At 37.0% G+C, this 15,785-nt stretch overlaps 1 protein-coding gene across 1 annotated transcript in view; it reads left to right on the forward strand.

Annotated features, from left to right (window-relative positions):
- Positions 1-3,122: 3,122 nt before the first annotated feature.
- LOC102235780 (corticotropin-releasing factor receptor 1-like) overlaps positions 3,123-15,785 on the forward strand; it is an 87,087-nt gene continuing 74,424 nt past the window's right edge. The window contains exon 1 of the mRNA XM_014468684.2: positions 3,123-3,889. Coding sequence (XP_014324170.2) covers positions 3,860-3,889 — 30 coding nt within the window. The 5' untranslated portion in view covers positions 3,123-3,859. The remainder of the gene's footprint in view (positions 3,890-15,785) is intronic.

The following is a 15,785-nucleotide window of genomic DNA, read 5'->3' on the forward strand; positions in this document are numbered from 1 at the left end:
CAGTTTATAATTTTACATGCAGATGGAAATAAGTCAACTGGCCTAACTGACAGTGTATAATTTTGACTTGTCATTACAAAGTTTATATTTTTCACATCTGTGTGATCTCTGAGATCAGTGTTTTTCAGGAAAACACTGATTGGAAGACACTCTTTAGATTGCGAGTGTAATCATCACCTATGAAGTCGCTGCACATTGTGGATGGAGTATAAATTTAATCTTATTCATCAGAAGGATTCTCTGAGGCAGAGAAACCTATCACTGTTACAATAAAAGGCTTCATGTAATATTTATAAATGCTATTAATATTTATGGCATAAAAAGGAGCGGGTGTTGAAATGAGAATATGGAGACAGTGATCAAAACTTGCTTTATTTTAATCTTCTTCAGCTTTTATTTTTCGATTTTACAACCTGTGCCTGTTCTGTTTCAAATACATTCTATAATTTTAATAGAAGACGTGTTGCTGGACATATTTTTTTCTTGTCATTATGTGGTTATTTGAAGTATGATCAGATATTTTATGGCACTTTATATTGTTTACAAGAATTATCCTGTTCCCAGATTGCTCAGATGTTCCTAACTAACTCACTACTAACCAGGATTTCCACATCTGGCACAAATCCTAAAAAGTTCATAAAGATGTAAGTGATCTAAATAGTCATATCTCAGATTGTAATTTTCTATATCTTATGTGCAAGAGGACATACAAATTACATTTTATTACATTCCTTCTTGAAGCTGCCATAAAGTGAACCAGTTTTGGAATGTAAAAGTGTTTGACGCTGCAACTTATCTTTCTGTGTTAACACCAAGTGCTGGATTTAGAAGAAAGTAGGCCACCGAGCTAGAGACAGTTTTGGTTTCCAACCCACACAGGTTTCCTTAACACATCCAATTTACCATGAATTAATAGTGAAATATGAATCAACTTTAAATTATCTCGGCATTCTCCACATGAAAATAATGTACTGCTGAAATTAGAAATATCTTACAAAAATCACCGAAAATGTTAGACTACATCACACCTGTACAGTGCTGACAATATATTTGCCCCATACAGATTTCTTCTGTATATGTTTTTTTTTATTGTCACACATGAACGTTTTAGATCATTGCTCAGAATAGAACCTATTTGACAACATGAATGAAAAATGTCTGAAAAGGCAAACACTCTTTCCCGATCTAAAGACATTTAAGAACAGAGGAGAAACAGTCAGTGGGATATATTACTCAAGAAAGGATTGCAAAGGGCTTTCTAAGGGAAATCCACAAATGGAGAAAATATGTGTGCCGAAATAACAGTGCCGAACCTTCCCAGAAATATCAGTAATTTTTTTTTGCCAAAAGTGATTTTTGGCAACAACAAAAAAAATCACTGGATACTTTATGACTTCATCTAGAACAGCATCTAAAGCACTGAAGTCCTCACATGAGTCAGTTAAGGTCAGTGTTCATAATTTAACACAAAGAATGAGAGACTGGGGGAAAATATAATTACCAAATAGAACATAAATATCTGTTTTGTATATGATCCTGGAGGCTTTTGGAAAATATTCTGACAAAATAAAACTGGAATTCTTCAGTAGCTAGGTGCATGTCCTGTAATACCTGGTGTAAAACTAACAGTATTTTTTAAGAGCATTATGGTGAGTCAAACAATGTGGTAGCATGATGATGTAGGGTTTCTTTGTTGCTTCAGGATCTGAACAATTTGCTGTAATTGACCATCAAGTCCACCTATGCAATGTTTAAACTAACAATAAGTAAACAAAAATTGAAGGCTTCAGAGTGGTCTAGTTAAAGTTTGGACATACATCTGACAGAAATGCTGTGGCATATGGTTAGATGGACCATTCATTTTTGAAAGCTCACCAACGAAGAAGATGTCCCCCACAGTGATGTGCTGCTGTTAAGAAGCACATCACTGTTAACACTTGGGATATTAACTTTGGGTAAAAATTGCTCTTCACATAGACAGGTGGTTTTAGCTTTTATCTTTCAGAAAATAAAATAATTTAAATACTGCTATTTGTATTCACCAAAGTTATATTTGTCTGATATTAAAATCTGCTGAATGTAAAACTTCAAATGTGACAAAAAAGCACAAACAGAAGAAATACTTAAGTGGACCTTTCCACAGCACTTTGTGTGGTTATGCAAAATATGCTTAAAATAACAATGGAGAGCGTGGAGATTGCATGTTAAGCTTTCTGTTGTTACTTGAAACATGGACCAAGGGAGGGATCAAAGTTGGGGATACGCCATCATCATTTTTAACTGTGGTTCATTGGTTATATAAACAAAAATACAACAATTAAAAAGACTTCAACATTATGCTGCACCCAATTTATCAAAATAACTATCCTGGGCCCCCATACTACTGTCCCTGTAAATCATTGCTGAAGTGTTGCCCAGGTAAACTTATGCATTCCATACTGTTTCTAATAGAAAAAAATATTTGTTAATGTTTGCAGACACTATTGTCTGCTCTTAAAGTAGTCTAAAAGCATCCAAAATATGCTAGAAATGCAGTTTTATCTGATTTACCACCTAGCCCTCATCTGAAAAAATTATTCTCCTGTACAGCAGAAGAAAATGACGTTTTGTGTCTCTGACAACTAGATTGTTAAACAAGCTAGTTGTGTACATCTATAAAAATTAGATTATTTTCTATTTTGTCATATTAAATAAAAAATGGCATTAAAGGTAACGCCCAGGGATTTTCCAACAAGAAAGTAATGCAACATAAGTTCAGCAGTTACAACTGCAGCGTTTCACTTCTGCTGCCCCCTACCGATCAGAACAACTTAATTCTTTATTTTTTTAGTGTTATCGCCCTTGGATTAAAATTTACATAGACATTAATTATAGAAACCTAGCTGAGAGAAATACATTAATTCGATCTGCTTTCTATCTACACCGAGCAGAGCAGATTTTACATTTATTTTGGGAAATATGTTGGACTTCATTTGTAAAGGTCCCTGGGGATGCTTCTTAAATGTACTGAAACTCTGGACCATCTGTTCGTCTGACCTCACAGCCAAATCTGTCATCTGGACCGTGTTCATATAAACTATGCGACACAAGTTACATTTTTCTCTTTTAACCGGATCCTTATAGCAGGTGCGTCACTTTCCTTCAATTAAACTGGGGGTCATTTCTCCTCCAGAATCCGCTCAGACGATTTCAGTTTTTATTCCTCGCATCGGCGTCGGGGTTGCAGATGGATTAAAGATTAAGAGCAGCGGAGGAATCCAGCATTTCCTCTCCGGATAGAGACACTCCACACAAAGTGACACAACGTGGGCGGCGCGTCGAAGACCCGATCTGCAGGCACGGCGCAGCGGCTCCACGCAGGAGTCAGGAGCTGGGTGTGAAGCTGAGTGGACGTGACGGCGTGGTCCTTTCAATGTGTTGACCTGGGGGAACAAAACACGCGTGAAGGCTTAGAGTGGGGCTCGGGCTAAGGCTAAACTAACCTCTGGAGCGCGTCTGACCAAATTGGACCTCACTTCATTAGGAAAGGGAACGATGCTGTTTTATCCATTTTTAATTTGAGCGTCTGAACTGTTCCACCTGACGTGCCGCAGATGATAAATTGGATGTAACCTCTGGCGAAAACATTTTGGAAACGTGATTTGCGTCTCTCTGCCTGCGCGTATTTTCTGGAGACATTTCCAGCGACGCGTCTTTGGCACGGCAATAAATCAAAGAAATGTGCTGCTGTGAATTTCTTTTGCCAAACTGAACTCAAAGGAGAGTGATCAAGAGCCAAGAGCTGGGGAAAGAGATTTTCTTAATGAAGTGACGAGAAGAAATTTATGGCCACATGAGAATTACGTGAAAAGGTCTGGAGATGCGGCGCAAATGCTTTTATCTGCTCCAGGTGAGTTTTGTATATTTAAAATTTGCGCTTCCAATTCATTTTCCTGCTTTGGATGTTTAATTAAAACTCGCCCCGTCTGTTGTTCTGATTAACAGCTGCTGAGTTTAATCATGATGCAAAAGGGATTGAAAGCTTCCACCAACATGACAGGGAAATGTCACCATAATGTCTAGGAAAAACCCGCACAGGTCCAGTTCTCTCAGATAAGGGTTTAAACCCGGACATTTCTGACAGAGAAATATACATGATCACATATATCATGTGTATCAACATGATATGTGCTGAACGAGGCACTATTTCCATTAAAGTGCTGATGCAAGAGTTTACCTGTAAACACTGAAACTTGAACTTGAATCTTCGGATCATAAGTCATCCCAAGTGGCGTGATTCTTATCTGTGACTGGAACTCATATGCTGATGCTGAGAAATCCGAAATTTGGCAGTGCTTTGTTTAAACGAGCGAGTGCACTCTTTCGTGTTTCATTCAGATGTCTCTCCTCTCTGAAAGTGCGCCCTTGACTTATCTCAATATCGCCACATGTTTTTGCTCCTAAATGGAGCCTGCAGAGGTAGTGATGAGGACACGTGATGTGTTGACCTCATATAAGAGACATACTAATGATGTTGGGGACGCCTGAGGTGTTCGGGCTGGTTTTAGGAGGATGTGGGCCCCTGGGTAGAGGTTTTGGTGCTCTACCCACACAAGTTGAGCTTTGCAGAAGGATGCATTGAATAAAAGTCTGTTTACTTTGTAATTCAGTTTTTTTTGTTTTTTTTTAAAAGTGAGATTCGGGAATCATAGATTCATTACTTGCAGTGAAATATTTGAAGCTTTTATATCTGTAATTGTGATGATCATGGCTTGCAGCTGTTCAGAAAACCAAACTTTAGTGTATCAGACATTCGGAGTATTACATAAAACCAATTTTGAAACTGATGTTTAGTTCTTGAATCTTATGTTATGGCCAAAACTTTTATGGAGACAGTCAATACCCTCAGACAGGGGAGGGGGCTAAATCATCAAAAGGTCACTGCAGAAGAAGCTGGTTGTTTCACAAAATACTGTATCCAAGTAAATTAATGGAAAGTTGAGTGGAAGGAAAGAAGATGTGGTAGAAAAACATACACAACAGGGGCTATCTCAGCCCTGAGAGGATTGTGAAGCAAATATGTGAAATATTGGTGAAGTCAGTGATTCAGAAGCCGCATATTGCTCTTTTTAGTACAGGAGCTAAAAGTGTCACATTTGTTATGTTAAGCCCTTCTTAAACTAAAGACAACACATTTTGCATTTCCTTTAGAAATTAAAGTCTTAGAGTCTAGAGGAGTATTCGAAGAGGGACAGAATGCTTTTTTTTTTTAAGCTTACACAGTTGGGAAGGACAAGGGAGCTGTGTCACCTGCTACTGTTAATGCACCATTATATTAAGCCCTAAATCAGTGCAGTTGTTTACCAGGAAATTTTAGAGCACTTATTTCTGCATGAAATGAGCAGATTTCATTTTCCAGCATGGCTAACAAAGGCACCAATACCTTCTTTAATGATCATGGTACTAGTGTGCTTGACTGGCATGTGTTGCATAGCAGAGAGTAAACCCCACAGAAAATCCAGAGTGTTGTCAAGAAGAAGATCGTCTCCATTGTCAGACGACAATGGAGACGACTTGAAGGCCATTCCCAAAGAGGCCTGAGCTTCCTCATTATTACTCAGTAGGGCCACAGTCTGATTGTCTCCGTGCCATGCTGCATTGATGCATTAATCCATGAAAAGTGAGGGCCAACCAAGTATTGGCTGCAAGAACTGTTTAGTTGGATAACATTAATTTGGCTTTTATGATTTCTAACTGTGCAGTTGAAACCAGATATCTGCATACAACATAATGAACCTCCCTTTTTCGTAATGCCTGGCATTAAATCAAACAAACCTTTCCTGTTAATAAAACAACCTATATTTTCTAAAAGGCTGAATAATGAGAGAAGGAGATTTAAAAAAATATATATATAAACACAAAATGTTTTCATATATCTACTTAATTGTTGATAGATTTGTCATATAAACCGTATGACTTGGGTCAAAGGCTTTGGGAGTCCTTCCACAAGCTTCTCACAAAAGTTTGTTGAAACTTTGACCGCTTCTCCAGAAAGAATTGCATGTGGGCTGTTGTCACTTAACACATTTTTTATGAGACGGAGACCATGCACTTGTGACGACCAATCCAAAACAAGTTTGTGGTATTTAAGCCGCTTTATCATTAATTGGTAGCAAACTTTGGATCTTTGTGCATTTAAAAGATCCATTTGTATCCAAACCTTCCTGGCTGATGGTTTGAGATGTTTCTCTAGTAAAGTCCACCAGTCACTCCTGCACCAAAAAGTTCACATAACCTAATCTTCTCACCCAGCTGGGAAGCTTCTACCTCTCCCGCAAACACAACTACAATCATTATGGACAAACACTTCAATTTTAGTTTCATCAGACCACAGGACATTTCTCCAAAAATCAGGTCTTTGTTCCTGAGGACATTTGCAAACTGTAATCTGGCTTTTTATTTTACTCTTTGAGTAATGGCTTTTTCCTCTCTGAGTGACTTTCCAGGACTTTTTTCATTGTGGACAAAGACATTATCTTTTCAACTTCAGTCACTAGATCTCTAGATCTAGATTTCTAGATCTCTTGCATTTCACAATAAAACATGGCATCTGGAGGAGGCAGAACCCATCTCCGTACTGCAGGGTAACTTTGTTAGACATTCCCATGCTGTTGAGTTGTGTATCACTTCCTTAAAATTGGTGCCGCCAATTACTTAAATTGTCTTTAGTTACCCTATATGAAGCTTTCAAAAGCCATCTGAATTATTTGTTGTGTAAAGTTATTGCCACATTAGTGATTTTAAACTTCCGACTTAGAAAATAAAATAAAAAAATTCTAACATTTTATATTTCATTCTAGCATTTTACAAATGGAATAACAAAATCATTTTGGTAATGCCAATTCATTTAAAACAGAATATACAGTAAAAGATTAGGTTTGAGCTGCATAACCTACTTTTTGCAAAGCATCCATAAAAGCAATTCCTCCTAATCCTTAGGCATCTGAGCTACTGCCCAGGTAAGCCTGGTAAAAAAGTCTGATCCAGCTGAGGTGAATGTCTTCATGCACCTCCTCCTAATTGTGAGAGAGGAGCTGCTGCACTAAGAATAGTCAAGAATCTTCTGCACAATCCCTCCCCTGCTTTCTATTTGTGTCCCCTCTGTTATGATTTAAGACCCCTCTGTCACAGACAGACACACATATCACATGTCCGTAAAGGTCAGAAAGCAGCTAATCGCTTTAAATGAAGATGCGAAGCTTTCAGTGCAATTAAGAGATTCTGTGACAAACAGCAACTGTGCATCCATACTTTTAAGAGAAGCTTACAAATATAGTTAAAACAATCTACAGAAAGGCTTAGTAGACATTTTTATTGCATTTTGTTACGCTAATAACGCTTTAAAATTATAAATTTTTCGAGAGATCTTCATGATGTCCCTCTTTATAAGACAGGATATAATATGTCATGAGAGTTGCCACACCTATTGGTCTTCTTTGTACAGAAAGAAAAACAATCCATTTGAGTTTGATAATTTGAGACAAGTCACCTTGTAACCAGGGGCACTTGTATTGAGAACATTATGTTGACGTCACGCTGCATTGAATCCTGAGCAACTTGGGGTCATTGTTGTGTTTACATGGCTTGTTGTGAGGATTTGAAGCTTGCATATATTAAGACAGATTGCGGCAAAGGTACAGAGAGTGGGTCTTTCCATGTGAAGGGAAGTCTTTATATGAGCAAAAGAAGTGTGCCACAATCAATCAAAAAGTCTACTTCATATTTTTGTTATTGTAAAGTACCTAAAAAGATGGAGCTTCTTCATGCTTTTGCTTTTGGGTGCAGAATCGGAGTAAAAACTAAACTCTATCTCAAATATATCCCACAGTGATATGTGTATAAAATAATCTTTCATTAGAGTAACATAATCTCATAGTGAGAAATGTGTATTGATTCAAAGTTTAATTTGAGAACATTTATTCAATGTGGAACGGAATCCAAGTTTGAGTAAAAATATCAGCAAACAAGGCTGGGTGAGGACTGAAGTTTATCTTGCCACAACACATAGTGAGGAGGACGGTAAAAAAAAAAAAAAAATATATATATATATATATCTCCAAGACTGCCTAAGAGAAAATAGCAGCATTGTTTTTTTCATTTTCTGTCATATCCTAGTCTGTGCAGGTGAGGCCCATTGAGATATGAGGTTTCATTTTCAAGAGAGAGCTGATGAAATCATTCTACAATATAAAGTACCATTTGTTGCAAATAAGCTTCATTCAAATATTCCGCTCCATAATACATCAAATTCAGCAATTAAACTGGGTAGATGAAATCATTATTAAATTAAATTATTAAAAGTAATATCATTTTAAACCTTGTGCTATGCTGTTTAGCGGTAGGGAGTTTGAGCTACTGCAGGAAGATGAATTTATATTCAGGCTTTCGGCAAGTCTTTACCATGCTGAAAATCTTAGAAAGCACTGTGACATGAAAACATGAAACAAGTGATTGATGAGTATACCAGAAAAAAATGTTTAGATTTTATCCTTTTTTTTCTGAGCAAGACTAAACAGAGACAATATAACTTGCAGTTTGGAAATGATTGGCACAAAAAAAGATTACACAATAGACATTGTTCATCTTTTGTTTTGATTACAAATCCGACCATACACAATGCAATAGACGACAGAAAACAAAAATGTGTGGTAAAAACCAACAGTCATTCTGTTTACATTGCAAATACGCTGCTGAGTACTAAGTGAGTGAACATTATAAATGATTGGTATTGGGGGAAGGAGAAATAAAATAAGAGAAAGTTTCAAAGCCAAGTCGGGGATGTCCTACTCCATTCCTCAAGAGCTGCTAATTCTCCAGCACAGCTATTTTAAGCAAACAAATTACCTCCTTAGCATGTATTAAGTTCTACCCAGGGACGTGGCAGAGACCCATCAAGTGTGTTGAAGCAGGGAAGCAACTTCAACATGCATGACAGCGCCCTTAGAGGCCACCACTACTGGTTTAAGTATTTTTGAAGCCACAAATATAATCAGTCACATCTCCCCAGACTCATATTTACAGTCCAGTTTATCACACTACAAAAAGGATTATTAACCTGCATTTTTTCCTGACGCATCCCAAACCACCAGTTTAAAATAAGCAAATTTTTCTAGATCTGCTCTGAATGGCAATCAGCAGGTTAAAACCATTTTTTCCACTATTATTCTAATTGTTACAACCTAACAAACTACCAGGTTTCTGTAGAACCTTTTTCAGGGTTTAAACCACACAATGTATAATATACCTTGTTTTGAATTGAATAAATATCAGGTTAAGGCCTGAAACATATGATTTGATGCATTAATGAGGAAAATCTTGAAATCCCTTCATCTACTGTTTTAAAACTACAACATGTTTTCTGAATCTGCAAGTGCAATCTTCTTTTATGAATGTTTATGTTTAATTGTCAAAATAAAACAAAGTGAAAACATCTGTGCTATATTTCTCAGAAACTGAACTGGAAATGTCTAAAATTTGAATTCGAAGGTCAGACTGGACATTGTTCCTGCCTGTGAAAGCCTGATGGGTGAATTGCACTCTGATGTTGCTTTGTAACTTAGCAATTTTGTCCAGTAGGTTTTCAAATCCGTCTGGTGACACATTAAGTGACTGTGTCAAATCTATCAACTTTTTCTGGTGGTTTTAAGACTTTTTGAGACCCCTGAAAGCACACATTTTCAAAGTGTTCTGTAGCGCAGCAGTCGGAGCCAGAGCTGCTCCCTCTGTGTCCCGACTGCTAATGGACATAAATGTTCTTTACCTGAAATAAATCACTGCACAAAAATACAACTCTGTATCTCTGCTGATGTTTTTCTTCCATTTAGACTATTGTTGAAAATACAAAAAAGCTATTATTTCTAATGTTTGACTTTCTGTACCTTCCTAAATGATTAAGCTTGATAGACACTAAACCAAGCTTAGAAAACTTGAAAGCTAAACAAGAAAGCTAAAAATGAATAATTATTTAAAGACAATAAAAGTTCCCTTTAAGTTCTTGGTATATTTAGGGAGTTTTTATTAATTACAAAATATATAAAAAATGTTTTTATTCATATGAAAATGAACAAAACAAACAAACAAATACTTCTCTCTTAAAAAGCATTATTAAATGTTCCACTTTATCTGGATTTACTGTGTTATCTCGTCATGCTTTGACTTATTAAAATTCTGTGAGATAGTTTAACATTGAATATATCTGCCTAAAACAAAAAAATATATATTTTGATGCTTAAACTTTGTGATCAAAAGGTAAATATTTTGTTTGCAACAGTCAATGAAATTAACTGGAGCTCACTTCACTAAATGTCCCACTTTAGCTCAGTTGTTGCTTTATAGAATGAATAATTATTAGAAAAGCTATTCTTTATGAAAAAAATCTTGTCTAAATACATGTCAAAGATGTACTACAAACAGCAATGCACATAAGTATGTGAACATGTGCAAAGATGTACTATAGGAAATGCACATAAATATATGAACATATGCATAACACAATATTAAACATGTTAGATGTTATGTGTTAGATTTATATTTATAAAATATGAATAAAATTTTTTTTAGTACTTTATTAGTAAAACATTTGCCTTAAACAAGTTGCTTTTATTGACTTCAGTTCCACAGCTCTATAATTCTATAATAAAAGGTATTTATTTTTAACAAGAAGAAACTGCTCAGGTGTTACCCACTTTACCCAATGTGATATATTAATATTTACATTTTAAAATGATTTAAATTTATGCACATGAATGTGTCTAAAGGAACAATAAATGCATAAAGGAAAGCAGAAGAGGAATAAAATATGTTCTATAGTGCAACAGTCTGAATTGAAGAAAAGACCATCAAGCACAGAGAAAACGTTCCTCTTCGTACTTCTGTTCTGTCTGTAATTAGTAGGGAAGGGCAACAGTGGAATGAGCATTATATTTTGCTGATGAACCACACCTGTGACCTGCAGCTATTATATCGGCAGCTTGTTCATGCTGAAGTTAACAAATGTCTGACTGACTCGTTCTACAACACTTCCAGGCCGCACAGCCGCGCACATATCTAAGCTCCAATCTCTGGCTTTATTACAGATCTAGACAGATCTAGATCTAGTCAAATATAATTAGTCATCATGACGCCAAACATGGCAGCAAAGAGACTCCTGTGCACATGACCACTCACCTAGATCATGCTTAACTCTGGAAATGATCAAAACCAAAACGAGCCAAAGCAGAGAAAAAATTAGGGAAAACATGATCACTTAATGAGCTCAGAGTATGCACCAAATGAGGCACAAAATGCTTGTAATAGGAAAGGTTTGGATCAACAGCTCCTCTGGACTACAAAATGTTTTAATGCTGGGCCTCAGGCAGCTTTCGGAGTGTTTTAACTTACTCACTTGGGGAAGGTTTTTTTCTCCTCTTCGCTTCACTGCTTTTTCATGAAATCCTCATATGGCAGAAACATGCAGAAACAAGACTGCTGCATGAGAGCCAGCAAATAGACTGCTGTAGCTCTACCTCTTTCTGCTTTTTGTTCTTTTTACTTTGTTTTTATTGTTGTATTGCAAACACAATGTACGTATTCTTGAAATATGCAAAATCCCACTACATTTCAGTATAATAGGCATATTTGATAAGAAAACTAATTTACTTCCTGGTTAACTTGATTTCCAGAATGCAACTCAGACTGACTTTTGTATTTTTAATCAACAGACAAAATTACATTCAACAAGGAAAGCAGCACACTGTTATGAGGGAGGTATGTTTGCTGTTGTCCTATCCTGAAATTTAAGCGCTGCAGTTTTACAAGTGAAATCCAAGTCCTTCTTAATCAGCCTCTTAATAGTTGTCAGATTCTCCTCTTCAGTATTCCCCAGATATTTATAATTGAAGTCAGCGCTGGACCTCATTCAGGCCATTCAGACACCTGAGGCCGTGCTTCTGCATGCCGTGCAGACTGAGGCAGGGCATTGTCCTGCTTAAATAACCCGGCCTCTGGGGAAAAAGAGTAGATGCTTCTGCAACAATGGTATCTTCAAATATATGCGGGTCAGCCATCCACTGGACTTTGATGCCAACCCAGATAGTGGCTTTTACACATTTCCCTCATCACAAGAAGGATTTTTGTCTTTTATCTTTCACTTGCTGGACTTGATACCTATTCTTCTAATTATGAGGTGAAACCATTAGGTAAGGCCCATCCCAGACGAGCTCACGTCCAGAGAACTCCCCCCACTGTGCAATACAGTTTCAGGTTACATTTCTCAATTCAGCAACCAACTGTGCTGAGTGACAATAGTTTTCCAAGGTTCTCCTAAGCCCATATGGCTAAACTGGTCACAGTAGCCAGGTGGTTTCTCATGCAGTGAGCATGAAGAAAGAACAAATAAATCAGCATACTAAAAAGGCTTTTGTGTAAGATTTATTGAGATGTTTGCTTGATGTTTTGGACAGGTCAGGCTTTTTCAAACTACTAAATTATTTTGTACTCACCCTCCTTTAAATGCTTAAATTTTTTTTCAATATACAGTATACGAAAGAGCACATCTGTTCAGAAGTTTAAAAACAGGCCTAAGACCATATGAGGTGTTGAAAGTCAACTAGCATTTTTCCTGGTTTCACGCATACAAAATATTGATAAGTCTGCATAGACTATATTGTTGTAGTTGATATTTTCCAGAAGGAAAAAAATGGTTGCAAAACCAGTAATACTTCAGGACACCAAGATTTATTCCTGAAACACTAAGACCTTTCTTCACTGGAACCAATGGGCTGAACCCAACTCCTGAAAATGTTTTACACTCACTGTTTTACGCAGGAAAGCAGAAGAAGTGCTAGGCTTCTGCTAGGCTAGGATTCGCACAAACCATGCACAATAGTGTATTTGCACTCTTGGTCTTATCTGTTTGGCTCATGTATTTTGGACATCATTAGATATCGATTATGCACATTTTTGACCTCTCAGCATCATCTGACCTTGCTCTGGACTTCCGCTTCACATCTTTTTATGGTACTACGCTGGGATTTGCTGATAATAGGTTTGCACTCAGGACCACTTGAGTTGAGACTGAGGTCAACTCCAAGACTTCTTGTTTTTAACTATCAAAGTTACGAAACATTGTTGGTTATTTTTAAGTTCGATCAGGAGTACCGTAGAAGCAATCTGTATGACTTGTATCACATGAATTAATACTGATGTAGCCATGGAAGTGATTATACAACCTGAATTCAATGGTTTGGAAGGGTAAACAAATTCATTTGGCAATGTAATGTACAGTGTGTAGGTTAATGTTTAAATCTAAGAAACCTAATTTACTATTGTGGTTCTTTTTCTATTATGGGTAGAAGATCCATTACAGCCACTAGCGCAGCCAGGAATTGTCACTCTTTCACACTGATGGTTTCGCATAGAAACGGCAACATAATACTTTTTTATCAGAAATGCAGTCATACTGCACAGTGCTATGGTAAACGTTTTGTTTCATGTTAAAACATAAAACAAACCGATTTTCTGTTCATGTGGTTTGTAGCTTCCGCTGTTACAATTTGGATTGGAAGATTATTTCACTTTGAGCTTCATCTTGAAAGTGGAATTCCTGCCTCTTTGCAGCTTTGCAGCTTTGTGTCGCATAGAATTATAAAGTGGCTATTTAGCACTACATAGAGTGAGTCATTATCCTAATACGAGGGTTGAGTTAAAATCAGTCAATCTAGACAGCATTAATGGGGATTTTAAAAAGTTGCAAGGTAAGAATTGTCTGGATTCCTGTTCAGAATGGATGAAATAAGACATATAAGAAAATAAATTGCCATTAGTCAGAGCTTTGGCACATGTTGATTTGGGGCCTTTTTCATCCATTTGTAAATTAACAGTTTGGCTGAATTCAGCTGCTGATGACGGCATGCCACCCATAAATAGCTGCAGGATTTTTTGCCACAGCAAAATACATTTTAGATTAACTGTAGACAGCATGGCAGACTTTGGTGCTGTCATCTCAAGAAACCCATCAGCCATAAATGGACCCCATTTTGGAATCAGTTCATCAGTTAGATGAGCATTTCAGCCAGGTTCTTGAAGGGAAATGTCTCCCCTTTCTTTTCCTCTGGAATCAGGCGATGCGTATTTTGGCGAGGGGCCAGCTTCTCAGCTAGGGTCACGTCTGGCCCGGACAGTCCTCATCCAGATTTTTTTTTTATTTTGTCCTCTTTTTATTTTCGTTAAAAGGACATTCATTTCTCCAGGGCCTATTAAGCAAGATCTAAGTAGAAGAAAAACTCGTTTTTGTATTTTAACCTGCTCTTGCTGGCACTGGAACCTGAATCTAAAGAGATGAAACGAATCCAGTAAGAGGTTTGCATCCTCCCTTAATAGGAAAAAATGCCTAACTACTTTGTGGCTCTTAATTATGCAGTTCAGTTGTTCTTTTTCTGAAGTGAAGTGATTATACAGCTAACAATACCAACAATTGATAAAAATAGGAATTGCTTCAGGTCATTGTGGATTTTCCTTAAGGTCTAAATTATACAGAGAAGCTCAAATTTATACTAACACCCTCACTAATAGTTGACTAAAAGCCATTTAGCATATTGTGCTTCAATCACATGCTTTTTGGCATCATTTTAGGTTGTGACAGCTATCCTTGGGAGAATTAGTAGAGATAATTTAATTTAGTTTCCTTGACTGAACCTCATTTTAAGTGTAAACCACAAGTTTTCCACAGAGATAAGTTTGGAAGCAGTGGTGAGAGTCATTCCAGGTCATCTCCATGCTATTTTCTGACACTAAAATGAATAAAAATAGACAAGAACAAATCAAATAAAGACATCTAAAATGCTGATGCATTAAAAAAAAAAGATGAATGTGCAATAAAACACATTCCTCATTGGAAGTTAAGCCAGATGGTTAAAGCTCTTCATCTTAGCATATGGAAAGTGACATTGTGGGTGGACAAAGCATTTGCTGCTTGCACAGTGAGCTGTATGGAGGGGTTGAGATTTTTTTTCATTACCATCTGTAAAAAACATTTTTTTCTTTTTTTAGTTTACTTCCATTTCCTTTTGTTGGAAATCAGCCAAACAGTTCTGGTGCCAAATTTTTTGCAGCAAAAGTAGTGTGAATATAAAGCAAGGTTCTGAAAATGACTTAAAGTTTTATGCTACTTCCCCATCTTTTACCCTGAAGTCTGAGAAAAGTCACATTTCTTCTTTTTTTTCCATAGATGCAATCCTCTTTCATAACTTTTTTAATGTTTTTAATTATGTTGATGTTCAGCTTTTGTTAGTGTTTTATTTGTTGCGCTGGTGTAATTTTATTACTACTCCCTTGCCGTCTACAGTATGCTGAAAATAAATGAAAATGATTCTGTTCATACTTCTTACTATGGGATTTTGCTGCATGTCTGCATACATGCATGTACGCACACCTCCCTTACCCCCCCCCCCCCCCCCCCCCCCCCCCCCCCCCCCACACACACACGCCCACACACACACAGTGCACCCCTTCAAGTAATTATTAACCACAAAACTGCTATTAAGGTTGAAAATAGTAAAATCAAGATGCCTTTTCCTGCTCAGAGAGGCATAAATCCAAGGTTCTTCTTGCAGTCTTGTGTTGTTTATGTTCCTGTTTTCACTGGTTGTTGTTGTTTTGAAGTGTCGGTGCTGTACGTTTCTGATACCTGTCTGGATTCACGGAGCGTGAAAGCAGGCGCAGCAAGCCATTATGAACTCTGCTCTGAAATCTGGGGCACTCCAGCATTT

Source organism: Xiphophorus maculatus, chromosome 10 (assembly GCF_002775205.1).
Source record: "Xiphophorus maculatus strain JP 163 A chromosome 10, X_maculatus-5.0-male, whole genome shotgun sequence".
Classification (NCBI taxonomy): domain Eukaryota; kingdom Metazoa; phylum Chordata; class Actinopteri; order Cyprinodontiformes; family Poeciliidae; genus Xiphophorus; species Xiphophorus maculatus.